This window comes from Gobio gobio (assembly GCF_949357685.1).
Source record: "Gobio gobio genome assembly, chromosome: 17".
NCBI classification, from domain to species: domain Eukaryota; kingdom Metazoa; phylum Chordata; class Actinopteri; order Cypriniformes; family Gobionidae; genus Gobio; species Gobio gobio.
The window spans coordinates 16629119-16655709 of NC_137110.1; the positions used below are offsets into that span (position 1 = coordinate 16629119).

General features: G+C 40.4%; 1 protein-coding gene across 2 annotated transcripts in view; it reads right to left on the bottom strand.

Moving 5' to 3' along the window:
* Positions 1 to 26591, bottom strand: part of slc9a7 (solute carrier family 9 member 7) — a 53309-nt gene that overhangs the window by 7135 nt on the left and 19583 nt on the right. Inside the window, exons 4-16 of one of the 2 annotated variants that reach the window (XM_079841150.1) lie at positions 26356 to 26432; positions 25649 to 25761; positions 24811 to 24916; positions 24159 to 24300; positions 23621 to 23726; positions 22338 to 22426; positions 21668 to 21781; positions 20102 to 20213; positions 19524 to 19677; positions 11544 to 11603; positions 6609 to 6672; positions 2882 to 2964; positions 962 to 1067 (exon numbers count right to left, since the gene is read on the bottom strand). In XM_079841150.1, coding sequence (XP_079697276.1) covers positions 962 to 1067; positions 2882 to 2964; positions 6609 to 6672; positions 11544 to 11603; positions 19524 to 19677; positions 20102 to 20213; positions 21668 to 21781; positions 22338 to 22426; positions 23621 to 23726; positions 24159 to 24300; positions 24811 to 24916; positions 25649 to 25761; positions 26356 to 26432 — 1326 coding nt within the window. The remainder of the gene's footprint in view (positions 1 to 961; positions 1068 to 2881; positions 2965 to 6608; positions 6673 to 11543; positions 11604 to 19523; positions 19678 to 20101; positions 20214 to 21667; positions 21782 to 22337; positions 22427 to 23620; positions 23727 to 24158; positions 24301 to 24810; positions 24917 to 25648; positions 25762 to 26355; positions 26433 to 26591) is intronic. The other variant, XM_079841151.1, reaches the window with a different exon arrangement.

Sequence of the window (26591 nt, forward strand, 5' to 3'; positions counted from 1 at the left end):
TACCTTTCCGTCGTGATTATGTAATACGTGGCGTGTCGCAGAGCAGCGCAAGATGAGCAATTTAGGTTACAAAAGTATATACATTCTTATTTTGTTTTTAAAAATGGCAGATGGTTTCGCTAGATAAGACCCTATCCCTCTTCTGGGATCGTGCAGAGCCTCTGAAGTCCTTCAAAGTGCTTTGAAACTGCATTGATTTGGACCTTCAACCCGTTGGTTGCCATAGAAGTCCATTCTGTGGAGAAAAATCCTGGAATGTTTTCCTCAAAAAACTTAATTTCTTTTCGACTGAAGAAAGAAAGACATGAGGGTGAGTAAATTATCAGGAAATTTTTAATCAGGAAGTGAACTAATCCTTTAACGGAAGTTACACCAATAATTCGCGCAAAGCGTCATGGGGCGTAGGAATAAGGTGGATATATTTTTAAAAAATGCAATTACATTTGAAAAGAAAAATACAGTAAAAACAGTAATATTGTGAAATATTACAACTTTTAAAAATGTAAAACATAATTTATTCCTCTGATGGCAATGTTGAGAGTGTCAGCATTTTAGAATAATTTTTGAAGGATCATGTGATGGTAATGGCTGCTGAAAAGGAATAAATTACATTTTAAAATTTATTTATATGTAAAAGTTATTTTAAATTGTAATATTATTTCACAACATTACTGTTTTTGTTGTATATTTAATTAAACAAATGCAGGCTTGGTGAACGTATATTTAAAAAAAAATTGAATGCTTTTAAAAGAATTTACATTTTTATTATATTTTCCATACAAAATATTTTTTTAAAAATAAATTAAATTTGGGGAACATTTGATTTTTTTTTTTTTTTAAATATATAATTTATCTAATTTAATTGACTTATTTTTTTATTTATATTTTTATAATCATTTTATTTATTATTAATACATCTAGCAGTTTGATTTAATAACTGTGTGTGCATATGTGGTCTTACCTCATAGGCCTGGGGGCTGGTCAGGCATCGAGCCAGTGGACCGCAGCAGGCCGGCAGGGTGGTGGTCAGAGGGGGGCCGCTATGGGTCAGGATAGGCTTCAGGTAACTGTACTTGGGTTAAGGAAAAATCTGCTGAAGTGTCAATGTCAGGCAGATGTGAACCACAAATCTATACAGTCACACTGGTTAATGCGTCGGCATATCTGCAAACTTATGGCACACAGAGGAATAAAATCACCTTTGGTTGCACAAATGGATTGTCAGATCTGCACGCTAGCACAGGTTATTATCCCGTGCCAGTGATTATCCCTGTGCATGCCAAAGTTGGCACACGTTCCAAGGGTTGCTGATCCCCAGTTCTATTTACTTTCATTGAACGCAAAAGATTAACTTGGACAATCTTTTTGTGATCCAAAAAAGCGGAAAAAAGCACACTGGTTTTGAACCTTGTGAGGACGAGTAAATAATGAAAATGTTTTTTGACTGCAAGACTGTTACTTCCGGCATTCGTCCACGCTAAAGATTTCAAAACAACCAATTCAAAAATAGCTTTGCTCATAACGGAAGCTTTTAAATTTAGCATGGCAGCAGCGAGCACTCATCTCAGAACAGATATGATTGAGTCTCAGCATCATAATCGTAGAGTAAACAGATCACAGTCCCCTTAAATAGCTCACTCAGATCTAAGCAGGACAGCTAGTACGCATTTGGCAGCAATACTGTGTTTCTTATTTTTGACAGAGAATGATAAAAATAGTGTTGATGGCTTGAAACCAAGAACACTCTGTGATGTATTTGGAAGTGTATAATATCTTTGAGGGGGAAGCAGGATGTCCCCTACAGGGCTAGAGAGAGGTTGCCAGGTAAATACTCTGAAAAATATCTCTGTAGGATGTCCAATAGCGTGGTCTGGTATCCAAAGAGAAATAAAAACAGGCTGCTGGCCAATTCAATTGTAGTGGTCTTTTGGAAAGCACACAAACACTTTACTTCACACTTTCCACTTCCGAGGGCCTGTGAAAAAGTTAGTAGGTTGGTGTGTTGTCAACAATAAGACAAGACAACACGCATGTAAGCTCAAATGCTTGGCTGAGGACGCAGAGAAAAATCACAAGCTAAGACTCCTAATAAACATCTGACATAAGCTCTGAGGACCTGTGAGTCATCACATGTGGAGCTGCTAGCCACAGCTGTGCAGTAAGCGGATCGAGGAGCATGTGAGAAAATGTGTGTGCGCTACTTTCACCTTTAAGCATTATTTCTAGCAACTGTAATCTAAATAAAACCCTTTTTTTGCCATTTTGCTCCTTTCACCACCCACGACCCACTCACTGAAAAGGTACAGCTACAGTAAACCACCCAGCACAAAATAATTAAGTGTACAGGCCCTGCTGAGAGCTCAAGAATCATCGACTGCTTCATCCAGGACTTAACGACTTTGTGAAAATGAACTGCAGTCATTTTATTTGACTTTCTGTACAAAAAAAAGACGTAATGACATTTCCAGTGGCTCGTATAGAGGTGCAGAGCTCAGCCTGGAGCTTTTTTTGGAGCGGTAGTTGTGCAAAGGAGGTTGAGGCCTGTCGGTTTGGGGCTTTAAAGGCTCAGTTAAGGCCTCAGAGGAACAGCTATCCTATGAAATCTTGGAAACTTACTCTGCATTTATATTCATCCAGATCCGCTTTAGCTAGTTTCATCAAAATGTCTCTCTTCTGTTTGTTGTTTATGGTTTGGGAGCACATGTTTTTGCTAGTCATTTGCATGGAGCCAGAGCAACCTCACTGGCTAGTCTCACGGAAAAAAGCAGATAATAGAACGGTGAAAGCAAGAAGTAATGCTCAGCCGTGCTCGAGTTCTCAATGAAAGGACCACAAAAGTGTGTAAGTGTGTGTTGTTGTGAATGGCATGCTGAAAGGATACTTGTGGTCAAAAGTATACCAAAGTCTAAAGAGCCAGGCGCTCTCCTGCTTGGTCTTGCTCTGCCCTTCTGACTGGGTTCCATCCTGAGGAGAAAGAGGAAGCAATTCTCATTTGTATAATCTAGGGCAGGGTTTGGAAACCTTACTATAACATTGAAATATAGAGAAGAGAAGTACAATTCATTATTGAGGCAGACAAGAAAATCATTGAATAAATGTTACAAAGTCAATATATAGTTGTATTTGCATCATTGAACATCAGTCTATTTAGCCTACAGCAAACAGCAATCCAGGCTACAATCAGGTTTGAGGTAGAAGTAGAGGCTGTTCAAATAGAATAAAAAAGATATTTTGAAGTAAATCAACGGTTTAGAAAGCAGACACTTTAAATGCGAGCTCAAAAGTCTGCCTTTTAGGTAATAAAGAATTAAAAGTGCAGTGTGTATTTTCTGTGCCAAAAATGGCACAAATAATGAAAGTGAAAATATATTTTTCACCCAGCATTACAAATTACAAACTGTCAGCATTTACAGCTAATTTGCGGTCATTAAACTTCTATATTTAAAAGGTAAAGTCTAGAATTTAATTATATCACTACTGGCAACATAACACCAGGGCATATTAAAACTTCAGCAGACTTTCAAATGGGTAAAATGAAGTGTGATATTTAACCAGTTATTCTACACTAACAGTTAACACGCTTAATATTCATCCATATTTATCATCTGACTCTGTATACGTGGTTAAATCTTAAGTCTCGATCTGTTCTTTCAACGGCCAGTACGTTTCTCCAAGTTCTCATGAGTTCAGCTTCAACTTCAGCTTCATTGCATTTAAAGAGATTACAGATTAATGCTATCACAAACAAGCTCACAGTAACGCTATACTGCAACCTACCCTAAGCTTGCCATATTCCTTTAGCGTTAATACTGTAGTGAGGACCACCGTTAATAAGATAAGATGTGTGACAAAGACAGAAAGTGTACATCAACAAAAGTAAAACTGTACACATACTCATTAGGGTTGTCATGATACCAAAAAAATTCAATAGTTGATCCCAGTACAAGTAAAGCTGCACGATTTTCAATACCAAAGCAAAAACAAATAACCTCCTGAAAACACTACTACTTTTTAAAAAAAATATTAACAAATAAAAATGAACAATGGCATGCATGTAGTAATAAAGACATAAATTAAGAGCAGTACGTTCCTCTTTTCAACACTGTTGTTTGGTTAATAATATCTAATTTTTATTAACACTGAAACTTTTTAAGAATAAAATCCTTATTTATTATTTTCTTGCTTTCTATTTTGAAGTTATACATTTTAGTGTATATTATTTTGTAATATGTACAGTATATTGTAGTCCTCAAAATAAAATAAATAAATATATTCATGAAAAACTGTTTTTAGAAATGATCGTAAATAACCTCTTAAAGTTGCGACTTGTTTTACATTCCAAAGGTTTCAAATATTAAGCATCACAACATTACAAGTTACACAGAAATGTTTTACTTCTATTATATTTTACTTTTTTAATCTAGCATACTTGTAAGTCAACATACTTGAATAAGATTTAAATACTAAGGGATGTCAAAAGGAAAGAGAGACATAAAGGCCTCTTAAAGGTGCAGTGTGTAGTATTTATGAGGATCTATTGACAGAAATGGAATATACATTATTATGTTTTCAGTGGTGTATATACCTTACATAATGAACCGTTATGTTTTTATTACCTTAGAATGAGCCATTTCAATCTACATACACCGCGTTTCCCCTTAGAGTGAAATCGCCATTTTACGCCGCCATTTTTCATATTTCAGTAGCCCTAAACGGACAAACTACTCTACAGAGTGCTAATCACTCTCTGCTCTCTCCGACGGCGGCATTTTTTGCCCTGTGTCGGCTACCGTAACGCTGGTCGATTGGAATTCACAACCTCACTGCTAGATTCCGCTAAAATTTGCACACTGCACCTTTAAAAGACCAAGCAGATCCTTCTCACCCACTGACTATATCCTGCTTATGCAATATACAAAAACACTTGTGTCTGTTTAAAAGTTTACTATCTGACAGTAATGTTGAGAAATAATTTACAGTGGAAAACAAAAAGGTTCTCTCTCCTGACTTTATTTTATTCTTAAGAAAAAAAATATTTTTAAAGGGATAGCCCAAAAATGAGAAACACAAAAGAAGATATTTTGAAGAATGATGGTAAACAAACAGTAGCCTTTGACTTCCATATAATTTTTTGTACTATGGAAGTCAATGACTACCATCAACTCTCTGGTTACCATCATTATTCAAAATATCTTCTTAACAGAAGAAAGAAACTCATACAGGTTTGAAACAATATAAAGTTGAGTAAATTATGACAATTTTAATTTTTGGGTGAACTATCCCTTTAAAAAAATATTTGGGAACTTCAAAAGCTTTTTTTAAAGAACTGCACTAACTATAAGGAACGTTACTACAAACGACTTATTTTTTGTCTTATGCTGCGTTCACACCAAACACGAATAGAGCGTTAGGAGCGAGTTATTTCCATGTTAAATCAATGGAAAGGCGCGTTGACGCGCGTCTGGAGGTCCTGCGGCGCGGCGCGATGGAAGCGATTCCGCCTCATTCGCGCATCCAGTTTGCGCAAATGACGCAAATTTGACGCAAATTGAGCATCTACTCGCGAGTGGTGCTTTTTGTACATTCATGCGTTTGAAGCGAATTTGCGTCTGACGCCCAAGTTGAATTTTTTTTACTTTGGCGTCAATTACATTTCTCATCCCACTATGTTTATCAATAAGTGCGTTTGACCACTCACGGTCAGTCACAAGCACAAGCACTCTTCAAAGAGCATGTAAACTGTTTGACTACCGATACTTCACAAACGCTATTATTGTTACATCTTTATTATTTCAGCATCAACTTTGTACCACAGTACCAGTACTTTTGACATCCTCAGCGTTCATATTACTAGTGCTTGCGGTCTGCATTATCTTCTAAAGGAGTGTGCTTTCGCAAGAAGACAAGAAGATGATTGGCTTCAACTGATCTTATTTTTGTCATCGCTCTATAATGGAACCAGTTTAAACCAGGATAAACAGAGGTAGAAATGTCATTCGTTTCCAAGGTGTCCACTCCTAATTAGCTTTGCCATCCTTATTTGAGTAACAATTCGTGATATAAAAAGCAACTTGTGTCTCTACATTGATGCATGAATTTGCATTTCTTCAAAAACCACGGGTTTCAAACATGACATGGGCAGAAGTGCTGACACACAATGCAACAGCTAAGAGATTGTTTGCATTGCCACTTTTGAAGGGGTCCACAATTCTTTATCATTCTAGGGATCATTGCACAGTTTTTAGAGGCAGAGAACCGGAAGAATGAATTTACGTGTGGTTTTGGGGTAGCTGTATATTTGGTTTCACATTAAAGTGCAAAAGGAACATTATGATGTCAGTGGCGGCAATTCAATTGAAAAAATGCAAGTGAGATTTGTCAGTGCAAAACCATAAAACTAGTTCTGAGGGTTTTTTAGGGTGTTGCCAAGTTCTTTCTTCAAATGCAAGTCTACGGAACATTATAAGACTGTTCATCTAGCACGTTTCCTAGCACATCTAGCACATTGATTTAAAGCATCGCTCATGTACAAAGCAAAGTTTAAATCTTGAAATATAATGATGGTAAAAGCTTCATTGGCAGGAGGACAGAAACAAATTGAGACTTACTCCCTGAAGGACCTGGAAGCTGTCCCCACATTGCTGAAGATCCTGATCGGGATCCACTCCAACCCTGAAAGAGACAGAATTTGAACGTCAGTCTGTGTGTGTGCGCGCGCTTGTGTGACAGTTCAAAATGTAGCCACATATGTGCTGTGACCTTTTAGCAAAACCCACAACCAGCAGCAGCACGATGAAAAGAGAAGATATTGATCAAACAGAGAGATGTTGATCATGTTATGACCTTTTTTTACACAACACGCCAGCTTCAGCAAGGCAAGGAAATGAATGATAAGGTAATTTACAACCACTAGACAGCAAGTTAAAACAAAATAAACAAGGGATGTACAAAATACTAGTACCATATCGTTTATCATCAGATATTAGAGATATTTTATTTATCAGTATCAATTGTGTTTGCAAACAGCGATGACGTTTTTTGTGGGCGGATCAGGCAGAAAATGACAGTTCTTCAGTAGCAATCTGTGGAAGCCACGGAATAAAAGAATTTAAAAAAAAGTTAATTTCAAGTTTATATCTCACGATTCTGACATCTGCAATTTTCTTGCAAATCGGAGTTTATATCTCACAAGATACAGAATTATTATATGTCTTTTTTCCTCAGAATTGCGTGTTTATATCCCGCAATTCAGACTTTTTTCCCCTCAGAATTGTAATATAAACTCACAATTGCGAGTTATAAAGTCAGAACTGAGAGATATAAACATGCAAATGCAAGAAAAAGAATCAAGAATTGTGAGATAAAAATGTTATACGCTATGTAGAAAATGTATCCATGTAAAATGCTATAGGTTTAAATATTATATTTTTCCTCCACTTGTTACTTGTAGATTACTTTGCTAATTAATACTAATTGAATAGCACAATTAAAAGGTCCCATGACATGAAAATTTCACATTAATTGTATTTCACATTTTTTACATTAATATTAGTTCCCCTAGCCTGTCTATGGTCCCCCAGTGAGTAGAAATGGAGATAGGTGTAAACCAAGCCCTGGGTATCCTGCTCTGCCTTTGAGAAAATGAAAGCTCAGATGGGCCAATCTGGAATCTTCCCTATATGTCGTCATACGAGGAAAGGGTTACCTCCCCTTTCTCTGCTTTGCTCGCCCAGAGAATTAGGAGAAAATGGATTCAGTTTATTTTTTACATTTAATTCAGTCGCAATGTCAGCGCAGGCTTTACAGACTTTTACGATATGGATTCGACAGCACCGCCACAAACCGCAAGTAACCGTGTTCATTAATGCCTGATCTATGAGCAGTGATTTCTGATGTGTAGCTAATTATTCAAGTTCACACAGACTTTCTTTCTAAATCATTTAATACTGTTTATGCATCAGTGAATCAAGCCAGTGACTAAACGATCACATTGTTTCTCTTAGTAGCATGAAACAATTCTGTAATTTAAATTGTGATTACACCTACAGAGCGCGATCAAAGAACACTCTTTATAATGTTTGAAGCACATGGCGAGCATATCTGCACACTTTACCAAACTACCGTTACAATGAACGACGCCGTTATGCTGCACAACGAAGCTCTTACTGTATTCATGTCGATATTGTGTTTGCTGTTAGTTTAGGTGAAAGCATTTTGTGAGAGAAATCGTGTTGAAATGACGAGATCACTGCATTCAAGCGATCAACAGACTGTCATGTGATGGGAAAAGATCTACAAATAATGCTACAATCAACACTTTCACGATTCGTTAATCTCGACCGCTGTAGTAGTAAAAAAACTAGTGGTGGGCATAGATACATTTTTTAAATCTAGATTAATCTCACTGTAATCTTGGAATTAATCTAGATTAAAATGGCTCCTTTGAATTCTGCCGAAGGCATTCAGAATACGTGTGCTCATAAGTGATCGTTTGTCTTTTTGTAGTTTGAATAATAAATAACTTCTGTCCCTTTAGGACCTGACGCACGCATGGATCCCAAACACTGTTCCTGTGAGTTGGTTACGACTGTGTTTACGTCAAAACTCACCAAGATGGGCACGGAGACATTTTTGAGTGTATTTGACCATTAATAAGATGGAAAAAGGAGCTCATTTTTGCACTTGTATGTCAGAGGCGGCTTTATTATGGTATGTGTGTGTGTGCTTCAGATGCGAGCGCGAAATCTGCGGGAATTAGTAGAATTAACGTCATGTGCAACCCCGCGGGTTCAAATACACAAAGGTTCGAAGACTCATTCTCTCGCCCCTACAGTGCAATTCGGCTAGGTATACATCCGCGCTAAAATATCAAGGTGAAAGTCATCATAGCTTGCCTGGTATAGACCCAGCTCCCAACCCAATTTTGAGAATAGATTATTTTTTTTATAGCCCGATAAGAGTCTCACGTTAACGCAGCACGTTAACGCCGATAACGGCCCACCACTAAAAAAAAAACGTAGTAAAAGTATTCAAGAGGGGTTCCACATGTAATACGCATTTCAAATGCCAGCCAGTCACAGCAGTGGGCGTTTACATTGCAGTCTTACAGCAGACACGCCCCTTCAAACAGAGCATTCAAGCCAGAGGACTAAAATCAGGATAGAAAAATGACTTTTATTTCTAACATTTTATGATGTAAACACCTCAGGAAACATTATAAAATAATGGGACCTTTAAATATACTCTCAAAATATTTTTTTCATACTGTACATATTACATTGTGATGCCTAAATATGCTTTATTTCAGTTTTTAATGTTGTATTTTTTAGTCAAGGTATAGAATTTTAATAATCCACCATTTATTGGTTAAAAAACATTTCTACTTTTCATTTAAGTTGAAGTATTAAAATGACTAAAACTGAAATAAATATTAATTAAAATTGAATATGTAATAATAACAGCTTCTAAATATTCATAAATATTATAATAGTATATAACTAATACTACAATAACACTGATTGATTGCTGATTGACTTTAACATGATAATAATTATTGGCTTATCGGTATCAGTCAGAATTGTAATATCATTAGCATCCCTAATGATTTTTGATGGTTCTTGGCCAGAATAAGTTGCAAAGTGGACCAGACTTCTGTCTGTAGTGGAGACCAAACCTGTGGGAATAGCCAGACATGCTCTCCCATTCGCTTGACTGGCTGAAATACGAGGAGAACCCAGCAGACCTTTAGAGCTCATAGGGTTAGATTCTGTTGAGATAAGTGACACACTAGGTGAACTTTCACTTTGGCCTTTAAGTATATTTACTGATCTTTGATCCTATGGCTCATCTTTCATTCTCCCTCTCAATTAAAGCAGTGGAAATGATGTGGCTACTGGCTTTTGAACCCCAAGGATCAACAGAGACTTCATTGTGATGTTAGACAGAGCTTGAGGGTTAGCAGATGCTCAGGCATTCTGAGCCTCTAGTGCCGCCCATGTGGACAAGCGCCAATGAAAACAAAAAGAACTGACTTATCGGTCTCGCAAGTAGTAAAACCTTTACCGAATGTCTTATCTTTTTACAGTCAGCGAGGAGGATTTGTTTCTCAAAATGTAGGTGACATTTATTAAAATAGAGAAGTAAAAAAAAAAAACTGTTAACATGCTTGTGCCAAAGCCAGTGACGCATATATGTGACAAACTGGGTGTTTTAACAAGCTGATGTTGTTTCTACCACGTCTGGATAAGAACGGTCTGTAAAACAAAAGACAGTTTTCCTCCCCAATGGTTTACAGAGTTGTCCAAACAGGACTCTGGGTTGATTTACTCATATGCAAGTTACATTGGGGAAGGGAAAATGGTGGGGAAGGAGAGAGCTTGAACTTTATAGAAGAAAAAAAAAATCAGTTCAGAGGGGGGGGGGGGGGGGGGGGGGTGGAGGTGTTCAGAGGAGGAAAAGTAAGAGACAAAACTAAACAGGAAATGGAATACAAAGAAAAATCTATGAATGTAAAACAATATAAACATTAGGCTACTGTAATGACCAGGCCAGCAGCTGGAGAGTGGGCTACATTAAAAGTTCACAAGGAGGTCAGAGGGGCCAGTTATAACAAAAAGGCAAAGCAAAGATCGAGGGAGAGTACCAAGTGCCGCCCCTAACCACTTTCTACGCAGTATGCACGCCTGTGCGGAAAGCATATCAGCATGGTGGATACTAAACATACATATCCTTCCTGTAAGACGGTCAGAGCAGCTCTCGCTGTCAGCCTGTGCACGGCACTGCGGTATCAGACGTACTGAAGCCAAGGACAGCAGATTGTTTGTTTTTAATGCAGGTATAAGTGGAAGCTTATTCATTTTTAATTCCTAATCTCGTTTCTTTTGATGCCTTGGTATTACTCATCCAGTGTCAAGTCTTAGCCAGAGAGCTTTGTGTACAGATTTCCTTCAGCACACCAATGTGAAAACAGGAGTGACAGCACACACACACACACACACACTTTCAAAGCGACTCCCACCGGTTTTAAATGCAGCCCTGGAAGAAATGCACTGGCACATCATGAAGACTAACCACCAAGAACAAACATTTGAGTGTGCTACGGAAGTTAACTGCCCATAAAGGGGAGCTGTAGTACTCTATACTGAGTAGAGGAGAAGATTGCAGACAATATAACAGAATTGAACTCATACCAGACAGTTTTCGACTGAAAGTGATCACTTTAAAAAATATTATAATATCAAGAATTTGTTTAGCCATTTGTATAGGTATTTTCAGTCCAGTGTCTTAAATTGATGGTTTCAGACAGCATCCTTCTTTTCAGTGCATCGCTATAAAACAAAACAGGATAGCAACAGGAGTAGAGCAGATTTAGCAGGAACACTGAGATAGAGACTTAAGCAACCAAGACGTATGTGCTCGATAAAGCAGAAGCCCAGACATTACAGAATCACACACCCACACAAACACTGCTTTTAGTGTGCAGTTTACCAGGTGAGGCAAAAAGGTCACCACCACCTGTACAAGATTGCAAAGTCCATCATCACCTGACGTAATTCCACGGTCTACGCAGCCTCTCCTTCTCGGCAGCAGATGACTCTCCGACCCTGAGCACAACACACAACTCTTGATGATGATGAATACTTTATTCATCCCTTTAGGGAAATTCAAAAGAGACTAGCCCTTAAAACAAACATCCTGACAACTCTGATGTTTCATAGACTTCAAAGGTAGGCCTTTGTGTCTATGTATTGCTAGTTGTGTTTATTGGAACATATGGCATCACAAGTAACACGATTTAAAATGTTGAGGAAATTAACATTCCCGAAAGACTGATATAATGGTCTGTTTGGACACACTGAGACTGAAGAAATCAAATTATGTAGTTCGAAAATTCATTTAAACTCTTCTGCAAAACCGATACTCTTTCCTTTCCGATACATAAAATGTGTTCGGTGCTTCGCATTCCTTCTATGAATTGGCTCTCTGTGCTCGGAGCTCAGTGTTTATAGAGTAAGTGGAACCTCCCGGGACTGTTCTAGAAAAGGGAGAACTGGCCAACACAGAGGAAGAAAGTCTAAACCAATGCAGAAGAGAGCCTTTTCGGCTTAGGATCTTGAGCAACAGACAGCCTCCAACCACTGTCAGGGCATTTCAAAAGTGTCATAATACTGTATATAGGCTTTTCTCAACATTTTCATACAGCAATTTATTTATAAAAAATAAAAAAAACATTAATCATTAAATAAAAATTTTACAATTTAAATTAAATATAATTAAAACAAAAATATTAAAATACAATAATAAAGTATCTTTACGGAAACAGCACTTAATGTGAATGTGGCCATGCTTTTTCATTCTGATGTCTTTTTTCCCCGCAGCACTCACTCAGACATTACATTGACAAATGCCTAAAAGTACACCATCAATTCCAGTTTCAACAGGGAGCTCTCTTTAAATATCAAGTGACCTGGTCAGCAGTGGTCAAAAAAAAAAAAAAAATTCAAAGAAGCACTGGCATCCCATCTGTTTATTTGAGCTAAACGTGATCCTCTTCTCTCATTCCCACTCAAGTACAGGAGCTTTGCGAAATTATTTCAACAAGTTATCTGATTGCTTTTTTAATTGCACATTGATTAGTTGCCCAAAGCAGGAGACAACCGCAGTCGAGGTAAGAATAGTCTGTATGTGTGAACATTGGAGAGTTGCCCTCACTCAACATGGAAAAATGTAGCGTGAGCTAGTCCAGAGGTCAATTGCAGTGCATTTGTGGTAATGGAAACCCTTTGGAGAATGAGAGAGAATTACATCCATCAAATTTAGCTGGAAAGTGGAACAACAAAAATCCAGTGGTGGAATCCCTAAATGCTCAGGAAACACAGCTGGCAGAAAAATCACTAATGTTAATACACTAATGCACCATGAGACCAGAGGACTGTTACTCTTACTGTGCAGAATTTAAATTAAGAGAAACGCCAAATGTCTCTCTGATCTGACGGTGTATTGTCTGATTATTGTCCTACATCCATTATATATATTTTCTTACATTTGCAGGGTCCGCTTCATTGGAATTATCCACATACACACACACACACACACAGGATTTGGCACAGGTTTTACACCGGATGCCTTTCCTGACGCAACCCAGAGAGTGCTAGGACACACTCACACACACTCAAACGACCATTTTGGCAAATCCAATCCACCAAACCAGTATGTCTTTGGATTTTGTGGGAGAAACCGGAGCACCCGGAGGAGAACATGCAAACAGCACACAGTAAGGGTTCGTGGCTCAGCTGTGACTTGAACCATGGACCAATATATTGCCAAAATTCATGAATCTAAAGTTGCTGTGCTGTTACACTAAATTAAGATATGAATCTTTATTTAGAGGGTGTATGCATACAGAGGAAAATGAAAGGCCCTTCAGAAAGAAACAGGAAATTATCAATGTCTGCTTTGCATACAGTACGTGCACTTGCATGCCACATTGAGGAGTAACTGTGCGTTCACACCGCCGCCGGCGAGAGCGTCAAAGTGGCCGGAAGTCATTCATTCTCAATGGGAGCCCGGCGGCGAGCTCCGGCAAGAGCGGCGCGGCGCGTCTTGGACGATTTGGGCGTCAAGGAGAGTTGAAGTCAGGTCAACTTTATGGTAATGAGCTATGACGCGGTTCGGCGGCAGCCGGCGGCAACCAATGGGAATGTAGAAGTGCTCCGCTTGAGATGATTCTAGAGAACGCAGTGCTGTAAACTTCGGTTCCGACCACATTAGTTCCCAAGCAAAATAGAGGAGGTTGATCACTGCTGGTGCGGCGGGTTTGATAAGAAGACGTGCAACATTATTTATCCACCACACAAATGGCTTTTAATTGGTTTATTTCGTTAGCAAACATGTAACTATAATTGTTAAGTTCTTTCCATCGATCTGCTTTTTTTAAACTTTCACATTTAAATGATTTCATGAGGTTATATTATACGGTTATACCCTACCTGTGGTTAGTCTGCACAAACGCAGATCAACATGAGTGTTTGCTTTGCAGCCCCTTTAAATGCCGTTTCAAAAAAGACCAAGCATTCGATCTACGTCAGAGCGGCAGCGCGTCCACGAATCTTTCTACAGCGTCGATGGCAGAGCGGCCAGAGCGAAGTTTGACGCTCTCGCCGGCGGCGGTGTGAACGCACAGTAAGGATTTAAAGTTCCTTCAATAGTGCTTTTTTACCATTAAAACTCAAAACTCACCGCCACAGTAGGGTTTATTCAAGCCCCTAACCTAAAGCAATTGCAATAGTAAATTGTAGGAACCTCACACAAGCAAGGCTACGCTCCTCTTTCTCCATGATGTACACACTGGACCAATGGATACAGACAGCCGGACAATACAATCTTTATGCTAATGTTATGAATGGTATTAGCATTAGAGGAACTAACCACTTCAGCAGACCAAACATTAACTATTTACAAAGCATGATTGTTTACACAACTTCTACTCTTACGATTGGCTGGTTGGCAAAAGCTTTGGTACAGAACCAGCTCTGGTGCCTCAGCGTTAACACAAAATCTATACTTGATGCAACAAATAAAAAGCCTCAAACATGTCCTGAGCATTGTGGGCCTTTAGGTGTGTTGATTCACCTCATTTACCATGTACACAAAGCCTAGAGATGGTTGTGCGTGACAATCCCAGTAGATCAGCAGTTTCTGAAGTACTAAGACCAGCCTGACTGGTACAAACAACCATGCCATGTTCAAGTCATTTAAAAATCACCTTTCTTCCCCATACTGATGCTCAGTTTGAACTTCAGCAGATCGTTTTGAGTTTCTGCCAGATTAGATATTTGCTTTAAAGTCCCCCTTGTAGTCAATAATTGTATCCCTTAAAATGCATCTTTGATCACCAAAATTACATTTAAGTGACATATTTAAATGTCTTCATGCCTTAAAATAGCTTGAATGTAACTACCCTAGCTTCATTTAGTACATGTGGACCCATGAATATGCAACAGCTCAGAGATTGACTCAGTCAACTTTACTGTAGTAAACGCTGCACAACAGTAACAGTATCGCTCTTCACAACATCGGAAACATTACAGTAATTAATAATGTGATTAGCTTTTTGCTTGACTACATTATAAAAAAGCAGAAGAGAGAAGTGAATCTCAGTTTCACTGCTCCACAGCGTGTGATTGGCTGTTCACTACTGATGTCACAGCTAAACTCCTAAACTCAGGATCAAAGCCTGAGTTGACAGAGAAAGCTGATGATCAGCATCATGGGACCAACAAAGCCTCAATAGATTGGTTTGGTTTTGTCAACTCGAAACTAATCTTGTAACCCTGAGTTTGTTAAACGCTTCGGTTACTAACGTAACCTCGGTTCCCTGAGAAGAGGGAATGAGTATTGCGTTTAGCTAAACGCTAGGGGAATTTCCTTTCCTCGAGATTTTGAAGCAAATTTTTACCCTAAAAATACCATGTAAAACGCAGTGCAGCTGCACAGCTCTCAGCAGGAAGCAGCTGCGTGCTGATTGGCTGTGCCGCTGCAACTGCAGGAACCTATGGCGAGAATATTGAACTGACTCGCTCTGTGAGGGGTGTACGGCTTCCACCTCCCCTTTCATTAACAGTTTTGATATTTCGGTTCGAAGCACGTGACTTGTGTCGCTTCTCACCGTTGTCTCTACCACGGCACGAAAGTCGCTGGGTAACAGGGACTCGGTGGCCCGATAATGTTGTGTTAAAGTGGCATTCATCAGAGCGCTTTTGTTCACAGACTCTCTGACTGGGAGGGAATTGTTTCCCGCCGCCTGAGTGCAGGGGGCCGGGGGACATAGAATATTGGTGCTTGTGTACAGGCGAGCGCGTTTGAGTACGGGCTCGTTGACTGTGAGGATGTTTCCAACCACCTGAGTGCAGGGGGCTGGGGAACATGGGGGAGTGATTGAGTGTAGGGGTACATGCTTTAATGCTGGCACACTGCCTACAGAGAAAAAACCCTTTTTGTGATTCATATGCGTTGCCGTGAAAACGGCGTCTGTGTACAGGCGAGCGCACTTGTTTGCGGGCTCGTTGGCTGTGTATGTAGTGTGCCCAGCCACCTGGTTGAAGGGAGCTGGGGACGTTTTGGAAGAGAGCGAGGTGGTAAACCGGCCGAAGCGGGTATTATCCACCTTCTCTTTGTGCCTCTGGCTAGGACGGCTTCGGCGACTCAGGTTTCGACACATTGCTGGGGAACGCTGTCCGGCCTTAGAAGCCGTGTGAGGCTGGTGAGCTGGTGGCGCCGCCTTGGTGGGCTGGGCTGGTCCAGCCTTAGCGTGACGGCTAGCGGAGGAGCTGGAACGCTTGGGCAGGAATTGTCTCATTGCCTGTGAGGCCTTTTGAGCCTCGGTGAAGCGTTCTGTGAACCCAACCACGGAGGGACCGAATAATCCTGAAGGCGACATGGGCGCGTCCAGAAAAGCGGTCTTGTCCGAGTCTTTCATCTCGGCTAGGTTAAGCCACAAATGGCGCTCCAACACCGTCAAGTTGGCCATGCATCTGCCGATCGCCTAAGCGTTGGCCTTGGTCGCACACAGGGCCAAGTCAGTGGCGCCGCGCAGGTCCTTCAGGGCCTCGGTATCAGGGACAGACCCATCCAGGGAACGGAGGAGTTTGGCCAAGAATACCTGAAGCACCGCCATAGAGTGTAACGCTGAGGCCGCCTGGCCGGCGGAGGCGTATGCTCGACCGGCGAGGCTGGAAGTAGTGTGGCAGGCTTTAGATGGGTGTACAGCCTTTGACTGCCATCCCCTGGCGGAGGGCGGACAAAGGTGTGCAGCGACGGCTTCCTCGAGGGGAGGAAGAGCGGGATATCCCTTTTCCTGAGTGCCATCAACCACCGAGAGCGCGGGAGAAAAAGCGAATTTGGCGCGAGATGAAAATGGAGCCTTCCACGACTTGGATAATTCCTTGTTGACTTCTGGGAAGAAGGGTTTTTGAGTGGTCGGGTGGCGGCGGTTCTCGAAAAACCACTCGTCCAGTCTGCTTCTCGTGGGCTCCTGGGGTTGAGACCAGTCAATACCGAGGTCGCCCACGGCCTTAGTGAGCAGGCGCATAAGCTCATCGTCAACTGAGGTTTTGCCGCCCATGGCAGTTCGCGTCGAAGTAGCGTGCTCCGAGACGGTGTCCGACCACCCGCTTTCAGATGCAGCAAGCGAAAAGCTGTCATCCTCCTCCTCTTCCGGTCCGCCGAAGGAAACAGTAGCAGCCGCCAGACGAGGGGAGCTGTGCTGTTCCTCGGCGAACATGACAGGCGATGGCGAGGCACGAGGGGAAATGACCGGGGTGTGCTCGTCAGAGCGCTCCGGGGCCCTCTGATCGCGCCGTTTCTTCTTAAGCGGCTCGAGAGGCTGAGAGCAAGGGACGGAATTCGGATCAAAACTGGCGAGCCGAGCCCGAAGGGTCTGCAGCGCCAGTTCGTCGCACTCCGGGCAGCCGACCTGGTTGAGTGCGGCCTGCGCATGGTCTCGTCCGAGACATGAGAAGCAGATGATGTGCCGATCCTCGTCCGGGAGAAAGCCTCTACACGAGGCGTAGGAGGAACGAGACATTTGCAAAAACGTCTCGGCTCTTTTCGTGTGTGTGTAGCAACGGCAAACACACGGATTGGTATAAAACGATATGTGCCGGATGGCGCAGCTGGAAGGCAGGCTGAAGGTGGAGAACCCGAAGTCCTCAGGCTGCAGAGTTCTGCTGGGTAAGTGTCGACGGCAGGCTTTAATCCAGAGCTCAGCGAGGTGAGTCGCTGAAGAAGAAAAAATCTGACTAACCTGGCGAGACAGGGTCTTTTATACCCTTGGCTATGCAAATTCTGCTGCCCCTTGTGGTGGGAATATTAGAGGGACCTGATTGGTCCTTCCCGCCCAGCGGGCTGCTTCCTGCTGAGAGCTGTACAGCTGCACTGCGTTTTACATGGTATTTTTAGGATAAAAATTTGCCTCAAAATCTCAGGGAAAGGAAATTCCCCTAGCGTTTAGCTAAACGCAATACAAGAGTACTCTCGAAAGGGAACTACCATCATGGTACAGGCCCCAGGTGTAGTTTATTCAACAACGATGTACTAAAAACAACCATTCAATGTTCAAGCAACATGAGGGCGAGTAAATAATGACAAATTAAATATTAGGCTGAAATATACGTTTGACATCTGTTATTGTTGCTAAATATTCACTGGACATGCAAACATCTCTGAAACAGCATCAGTGCATTGTGATCATGATCCTGAAATAAAAAAATATCCTACTAGGAAAACTTCCTCATGCATTTGACATCTGTTATCGTTGCTAAATATATTTACTGGACTCTGAAACAGCATCAGTGCATTGTGATCATGATCCATGGGATGCAGTGCAAGCTAAACAAAAAAAGCCTCCAAGATTGTTATGTAGCAGCAGGAGACTCAAGACAATTACAGTTATGAACTTATCCCATCTGTCTTAATTCCAGTTAGCTTACGTAAGGCCAGTGCATTAGCTCTCAATTACACAAAGCCATTTAGTGTGCATTTAAAATGAATATAAACCTGTATTGTCCTAATTTGTTGGCATTAAAGGACAAAAGCAACTTGTTTACAGAAATACTGTTGTTAACACAGCTTAGATTCACCTCGCCATGGCCACCCTACACATATCTGCGACTCCATGAGTGCACAGCAGTTCTGCAGATAATAATGTGAGCTTCTCAATCCCATTCTACATCAGCTGCCATCAGCACTGGTCCTCAATAATCCTCTTTATTCTGACAAACAAGCAGCACTTATTAATGGCGCCGTACCAGCCAGCCCCTGCTGAGGACAGCCAGACAAACACCAGCTCTTGGTGACATAAACAACTCCAGCTCTTTTCCCGTCTGCTTAAGTGCAGAACTATGGTTCATTTTATGCGCAGATTTCACCTCGGAACAAACCAAAATGGAAGAGTGTGCACAGTTGACAAGCACAGTGTGAAACTAGCCACAGTCCCAATAATGCCTGTTATACCCTCAATACATCATTCACACCCCAAAATGATCATGAAAGGAAGAAAACACACATGACCTCATTTGCCAAAATCTGCTTGATTAATCAAATTAATAAACCTGTTTATGGTGAGCTTTTCTGCCACCTGCTGGACAGTCTGTTTAGGCCCGTTCTCCATGTCTATGCACTGTACTAATTGAAAAACTCAATTTTACGTTGTCTAAGTGTTGCTTGTCCATTTAAAACTGGATGCCTTGCTTTTCAATGTGCTTTCCAGGGTGTTGCCATGCTGTTGCTAAGGCGTTCTGATAAGTTGTTAGTACAATTCTATGTGGTAGCTTACTGGTCCAGGTCAAAAGAGCCCACCCAAAGTCTGTATGATGTTCTAAGGCTTTACCATCCTGTTTGTAAACACTGAAAAATTCCTAAAATGTCCCTGTAAACAAATTATAAAACTTCCTATGCATGAAAAAGGCTCCTCACTCCAAGCAAAAAGGTCAAAAAGCACTGATCAAGGTCTTCTGAACTCTGACCTGATATGTAGCCAGGACAGCATTGGCGTGGTGCCACCTCCAAAAACCCAAACTGTGAAGAACACAATGAGCAGGGTCGTGGTGAACATCATCTGTCGCGCGTACGTGGCGGTGTCGCGGATCGCCAGAGCGAATGCCATTGCCCCTCGCAGCCCTGCAGAGCACAAACACACACGCAGCAGTCACAACAGATTTTAGTAAGAATGACAGCGCTGCTACAAATAGAATGTTAGTGGACTTTAACAGGCAAACAGAGCCATCACACTCGATCAGATGTTTTAAGGGTACTGCACTTTGCTGCCCTTTTAGCTGGGTGGTGTTGCTGATCTGGAGGGAGCTGCTCCACATCAAGAGCCGTTATTAGAGATGTTCTGATTCTGATGCCTCATTTCACTCTTAATTTAGATCTCGATAACCTTCAGAAAGGGTGTTGAAATCTACAGAGTTCACATCAAAGAGTGTGACACTAAAGGACACTAGATTCCCCTGATTTATATTCTACTTCTTTATTAAATAGTCCCGCATGTCATCAAGTGTCAGAGAAGAGGAAGTTACTAAGCCAGGTGTGGTCACCATACCTGCAAACATCATCATGTGCTTAAAGTTTCCACTGATTTTGTGTCTTCTGCCTAGGTTAATCAGGAAAGACAGGGGGTAGATGTTCAAGGCCCGGCCGATAAAGATGGCTAACTTGTAGTACAAAGGTTAAGGACATTTCTTCTCACACAAGACAAATAAAATTGTAAAGGATATTATTTAGACATATACAACCATCCAAAAGTAAGAAATTAATACTTTTATTCAGCAAGGATGCATTAAATTAACCAAAAGTCTTTTACGTTGTTACAAAAGTTATCCATTTCAAATAAATGCTGTTCTTTAGTACTTTCTATTCATCTAAGAATCTTAAAAAAAAAAAAAAGTTTGGTCAAATAAATGCAGCACTGGTGAGCACATAAGAGACTTTTTCAAAAACATTAAAACCTCAAACTTTTGAAATGTATTGTAGATTGTATACTTTAAATTGCTGGTTAGAAGTTTTAAAACAGAGATGATGCTGAAGATCAATTATGTAAACTGGCATATTGTCCAGATTCAAATTTACATTAGAATCTGTTAAAAAAAAAAAATCCCCAATTTAAAAACAAGTACTATATTACATACGGAACACTTTTATAGTGCTTTTTGTCCTTTTTGGATCTTGCCAAACATGGTGACATTTTGGAAATTTCTAAAATAATAGTAAAGTAGCCATTTCTTTAAAACCTGTACACAATGCCACCTAGTGGTCAATAATCACATAAATAAAAGAGCTGATAAAACAGAGTTTTCCCAGATGTTCTGGAGTCTTTAAAATGGCTTGGTTCACAGGGAATTCATCTGTAACGTGCTGTCAAACTCTCAAAATTATCTGACTGAGGTGAATGCTAGAAGTTAACAAGATTCATGTAATATATTACCATCTACTCGTGTGGAAACACACAATGTGAATCCGATTGTGAAAAGACCAGGTGTAAATGCCCTCCAAAACACTTTCGAGATGGATTTAAATTGCTGATTACTCAAACCCATTCAGGAGGTGGTTTGATATGCATTCCTAATCAAATTGGACAATTGTAAATGCATCTGGTTGTTGAGGCCACATATGTAAATTTTACTCCTCCCAAAATGGTAAAACAATAAACATGTGAGCGTGTTATACCAGTTCCCAGTAGCCAGATATGAAAGCGCTATAGCAACACACGTTGCCACATATATGGCCCACCACAGAAGAGTAGCAAGCCGATGCTCAAACTGCCACAGATTAAACTGAAAGTTTGGCGTCGCATCCTGAAGCTCAACGCATAACCTTCTTCATTAACAGTAGCGAGGCTAAATTATCTTACAAGTGCTGAAACCGCTCTCTCTCTCCTATTGCGGTCTTTGATTTTGAAAAAAGCTGACGATAAATAAAATGCAGCTCATATCTGTTGCTTTCTTTGATGTGAACTCTAAATTTGCACATAGCAAACAGAGATTGGATTTACATACAGATTTAGATTCATTTTGTGGAGACACATTTATGTGACCAAGTGTAAATGCAACCGTTTTAACAAATCAGATAGCTATCCGACGTGACAAGGTGTAAACAGGCCCAAGGATACAAAGGCTCCAACGATGAAAATGGGACTGAAGACGTGATTCTGGAAGGTGAAGAGTGCCAGGCCCATGTAGGAGAAGATGAAGTTCTCTGCCAGGAAGTGCAGCACCTCAAACAACTGCAAAGGCAAAGAAACATACAACACATGAAGCCTTACAATAGCACAGTTGTTCAACAAAACAGCTGAAACAACATTAACAGGAAAAATGGCACCTTTTCAAAGCCAGGTCCTAACTGAACTAGAAATGGATGCTCCTCCTCTCTATACTCTACACTGGCTTTTATAAAATATGTTAGATATAAAGTCAATTCGACTTCGCCCCACAGACTGAAGCTTTGATAATAGGAGTCCAGCCCCCTGGAGAGAAATCCAGTACCACAGGGGTGTCGAAATTACTGCATGCACCTCACCTCACTTCATCACATTGCGCCGCTCTGACGACACCGCAGGGGTGCTGGGAATTCATTTAGCATTATCCCTCGACTTACCGACCCCCTTGTATCAAAGCATCTTTTGAAGTAGAATACACAGGACATCCCTTCCGGAAAAAAAACATCCTTCCTTCTTTCCTACATAACTTACTTTTTTAACTTTGCCACAGTTCAAATCACTCTGGTTTTATACCAGCTGCTCTGACAGAAGAAAACCAGAATCCAATTAAAAAATATTTTACCTGTTTAGTACGTTTAGTCGACTCCTCCGAGAGATTGTTGTAGGTATAGTGAGCCTGTGTGATTCCGCAAAACAGCACAGCTACAACACCTGGAAGAGTAAAGGAAGTCAGCATTATGTGGCTTTTTTTGTTTCAAGTGGAAGATGGTGTGCAATTTCAATCCAGGCTGGAGGTGACCAATAAAACAATTAAATAACAAGTGCAAGTGACTGCACACATTTACACATCAAGGATGTCAACATTCAGCCACATGACCCTCCCAGGTACAGCAACACAGAGTTTAAAAGGAATAGTTCACCCAAAAATGAAAATGATCCCATAATTTACTCACCCTCAAGCCATCCTAGGTGTATATAACATTCTTCTTTCAGGCGAATACAATCTGAGTTATATAAAAAAAATGTCCTGGCTAATCCAAGCTTTATAATGGCAGTAGATGGCAGCCCAAGAAAGTGCATCCATCTGCTATAAAAGTAATTCACACATCTCCAGGGGGTTAATAAAGGCCTTCTGAAGTGAATTGAAAGGTTTGTATAAAGAAAAAAAATACATATTTCAAACATTATAAAGTAAAACATCTAGCTTCCGGCGAAACGCCTTCCACATTCAATTTACTAAGAAAGTGTAACACCTCCCGCAGTTTAAAACAGTTACGTTATATTTTACTTTATAACATGTTAAATATGGATCAGAAGGCCTTTATTAATCCCCCAGAGCCGTGTGGATTACCCTACAATGATAAAAAACCATTCACTCCTTTTTTTTTTTTATCCTCAAAAAGCCTAAGCACTCTCAATAAATCAAGCCTTTTTTAATTTTCGGAGCAATTTGATGTCGTATTGCTCATGCTCCGCCCACGGATTTGTATTTTATTTTACTACTTTTTTTTGCAAATTATTTGGCAAAAACATGGGTTTTTTATGTTTTGAGGTTGTTGTTTTTTGCAGTTTTTACATTTAAAAAGTACAGCTTGAGAGAGGACAGGAAGCGAAGTGGGATCATGAAAGGACCACAGGCCAGGACTCGAACACATGTCGCCCGATGCGCAACTGCGCTACATGTCAGAGCGCTGCCCACGAGGCTGTGTCGTCTTCGACCATGAAGGTTATTTTTCCTGATCCTTTCAAATCTTTTAAACACCAGCTTATTATTCCAGTTGATGTTTAGCAATAGTAAATGTTGTACTGTTCCTAGAAGGGTTATATATATACTATAGTTTGATCTCTGGGTTACATAGCGGATTAACCACTATGCTTTCATTACCCATCCACATTAACACCCACCTGTGAATCCACATGCTTCAGCCAGGAGAAAAGTACTCCAAGACATGAGGAAGAACAGAGCCGTCTCCAGTAGAGGGAAACAGTGTAGCTTGGTGAATTTTGTCACGTGGGTAAAGTTAAGAATTGAAACCACACATTTGATTAGCAAAAAAAAGTGTATAAAAATAATCAGAGTTTAAACACAAACACTACGGTTAAAAAAGTTTGGGGGTTTTAATGTTTTTTTGGGGGGGGGAAAAAACGTATGTTGATTAAAGCTGCATTTATTTGATCAAAAACATAACATAAAATAACGTTCTAATTTTATATATTTTATTTTATATAGCAAAGCTGTATAAAAGTGTCACATGATCTTTCAGAAAATATTATAATTGGTGCTCAAGAAACATCTAATGCTGTTTAGAGGATACTGACAGTTACTAATTTTGCAAATAAATAAAAGAATAAACATCACAATGCAGTCAAAGCATGAATGTAGCTTATTTGCATAAATCTAGATTTATAAAATACAATTTCATGACAACATGCAAAAGGATATGAGGGCAGTGACTACTCCAATGACTGCACCCATGGCGAAAGAGCCACTGAAGATGCCCAAGAAAACGCCCACCGATTTGAAGAAGGCAGAGGCATCAAATGTGTGCGTGTTGGCTCCTGCTGGCTGATACGCCACAATTGACCTTCATACCAAAGACAAAATCCAAATTAACTAACTGTGCTGATATATGACCAACGCAGCCAATGAAAAAGGACATTTAAGATTACATATAAAATCATTCTTTGACCTGACTTGAAGCATAATGTGAACCCAACGTCATTTTATTTTACAATTATTTTTATTTTATATGCAAGTTATTTTTTCCAGCAAAGTCTAAATACAACACAGTTTTGCTGTGATATTCTGGACAAATTGTGTAAAAGGTGCTGAAGCAGGAAATCAGAAACAATAAGCTCTGGCTCACTGTGTCCAAAAGGGGGAGCCAGAGCGCCATCCTGAAATACCACTAGAGTTGCAGCATCATTAGTTTTTACTATTCAACACTACAGTGAAAAATGTCCCTAGCACCCTCTGCGCTGGCAGCCTGGGAAATCCCGCCAACTGCCGCAGACCAAACACGTGATTTTACCCTTCTTTTTTTGTAGCAACAGAAAAGGAACAAGAAACTGATACTGTTTAAAGGGGGACTTACGATGAAAGGACTATGGAGACCGCGTCGTTCATGACACTCTCTCCAAACAGCAGTGCATAGAGATCACCATCAGCATGGAGCTCATTAAAGATCGCAAGCACTGTGACTAAAACCACACACATAAATCGGCAACATTATGTATTAAAATCCTGAAATGCCATTGCTCCAAATGCAAATATTCAGTTTGATAAAAAACAAATGTTAGCAGTTAATATACACCGATCAGGCATAACATTATAATCCTAATATTGTGTTGGTCCCCCTTCTGCTGCCAAAACAGTCCTGACCCATCATGGCATGGACTCCACTAGACCCCTGAAGGTGTGCTGTGGTATCTGGCACCAAGATGTTAGCAGCAGATCCTTTAAGTCCTGTAAGTTGCGAGGTGGGTCCTCTATTGACCGGACTTGACAGCACATCACCTGTCACCAGTTCACCACCGTTCCTTCCTTGGACCACTTTTGATAGATACTGACCACTGCAGACCGGGAACACCCCTCAAGAGCTGCAGTTTTGGAGATTCTCTGACCCAGTCGTCTAGCCATCTCAATTTGGCCCTTGTCAAACTCAAATCCTTACGCTTGCCCATCTTTCCTGCTTCTAACACATCAACTTAGAAGCTAAAATGTTCACTTGCTGCCTAATATATCCCCCCCACTAACAGGTGCCGTGATGAAGAGATAATCAGTGTTATTCACTTTACCTGTCATAATGTTATGCCTGATCGGTGTAAGAGATGCTAAATTTCAACATTTAACAACAATAGCATGTTTATACTATTAGAAAAGAGAACAAAGAGACAGAGAAATTAAAATGGACAGAGAGAGAGATGACAAACCTGGATCTGTGGCAGATATAATGGCACCGAAGAAGAGGCAGTCTGTGTAGTAGAACTTGTCAGTGAGTTGACCGAGAATTTGCATCAGTTTCACCACTCCATACATGAGGTTTCTTTCAAATAAATAAATAAAAAGTATGTTTAGATTAGCATCTTACAAAACTAATCATATTATTTCAACAGAATGGAAACATCTAAATGCATGAAATACACATTTTGAACATCTTTTTTTTGACACTGGTATTTAACACTGAGAAATCTTTAGGCATTCAGAATGGCAGGACAAAATGTGTACTCAAGCTATTGAGCTCAAAGATGAAGCTCAACCGGCAGCAAACGGAATGCATCTGATGGTGACTGATTACTGCGGCCACAAATTCCATTACGTGCCTGCACCTGGCTCTTGCACGGCGTCATTGGGTAGCACACAAACTTTTAAGAGATTAGGTTGAAGTTTAAATGAATTTATAAAAGGAAGAATTTACATGCTTTAACTGGCCGTTATCAACTTCTGTATTCTTTTTGAGCTTCGCTTAAATCATCCTACTCTTGTGACAAGTCATCAAAAGTAGACAATTCACTCCTTAGTACAGTTCTGTTACATCTGTAAAATGAAAGATTCTGAGGCATGTCATGGCTGCTCCCACTGTCTGTCTGTAAACACAATTCCACGGTCAGTGGGAATACTATGAACCTTAGTGACTTACCCAATGACAAAACAGGAAATGGCAGTTCCCAGGAAAGCATAGGTTATAATGGATCCTAGGTTTCTGAAGAAGTGTCTCTGGAGGAACAAGGAAGATCATGTCAAACCCAGAAAAATGGTGTGAAAAATATCCTTGCCCTGAGAAAACGGTTCAACCTCCATTGTATGTATTATTTATACCCTCACCTAAAGGATTATTAGGAACACCATACTAATACTGTGTTTGACCCCATTTCC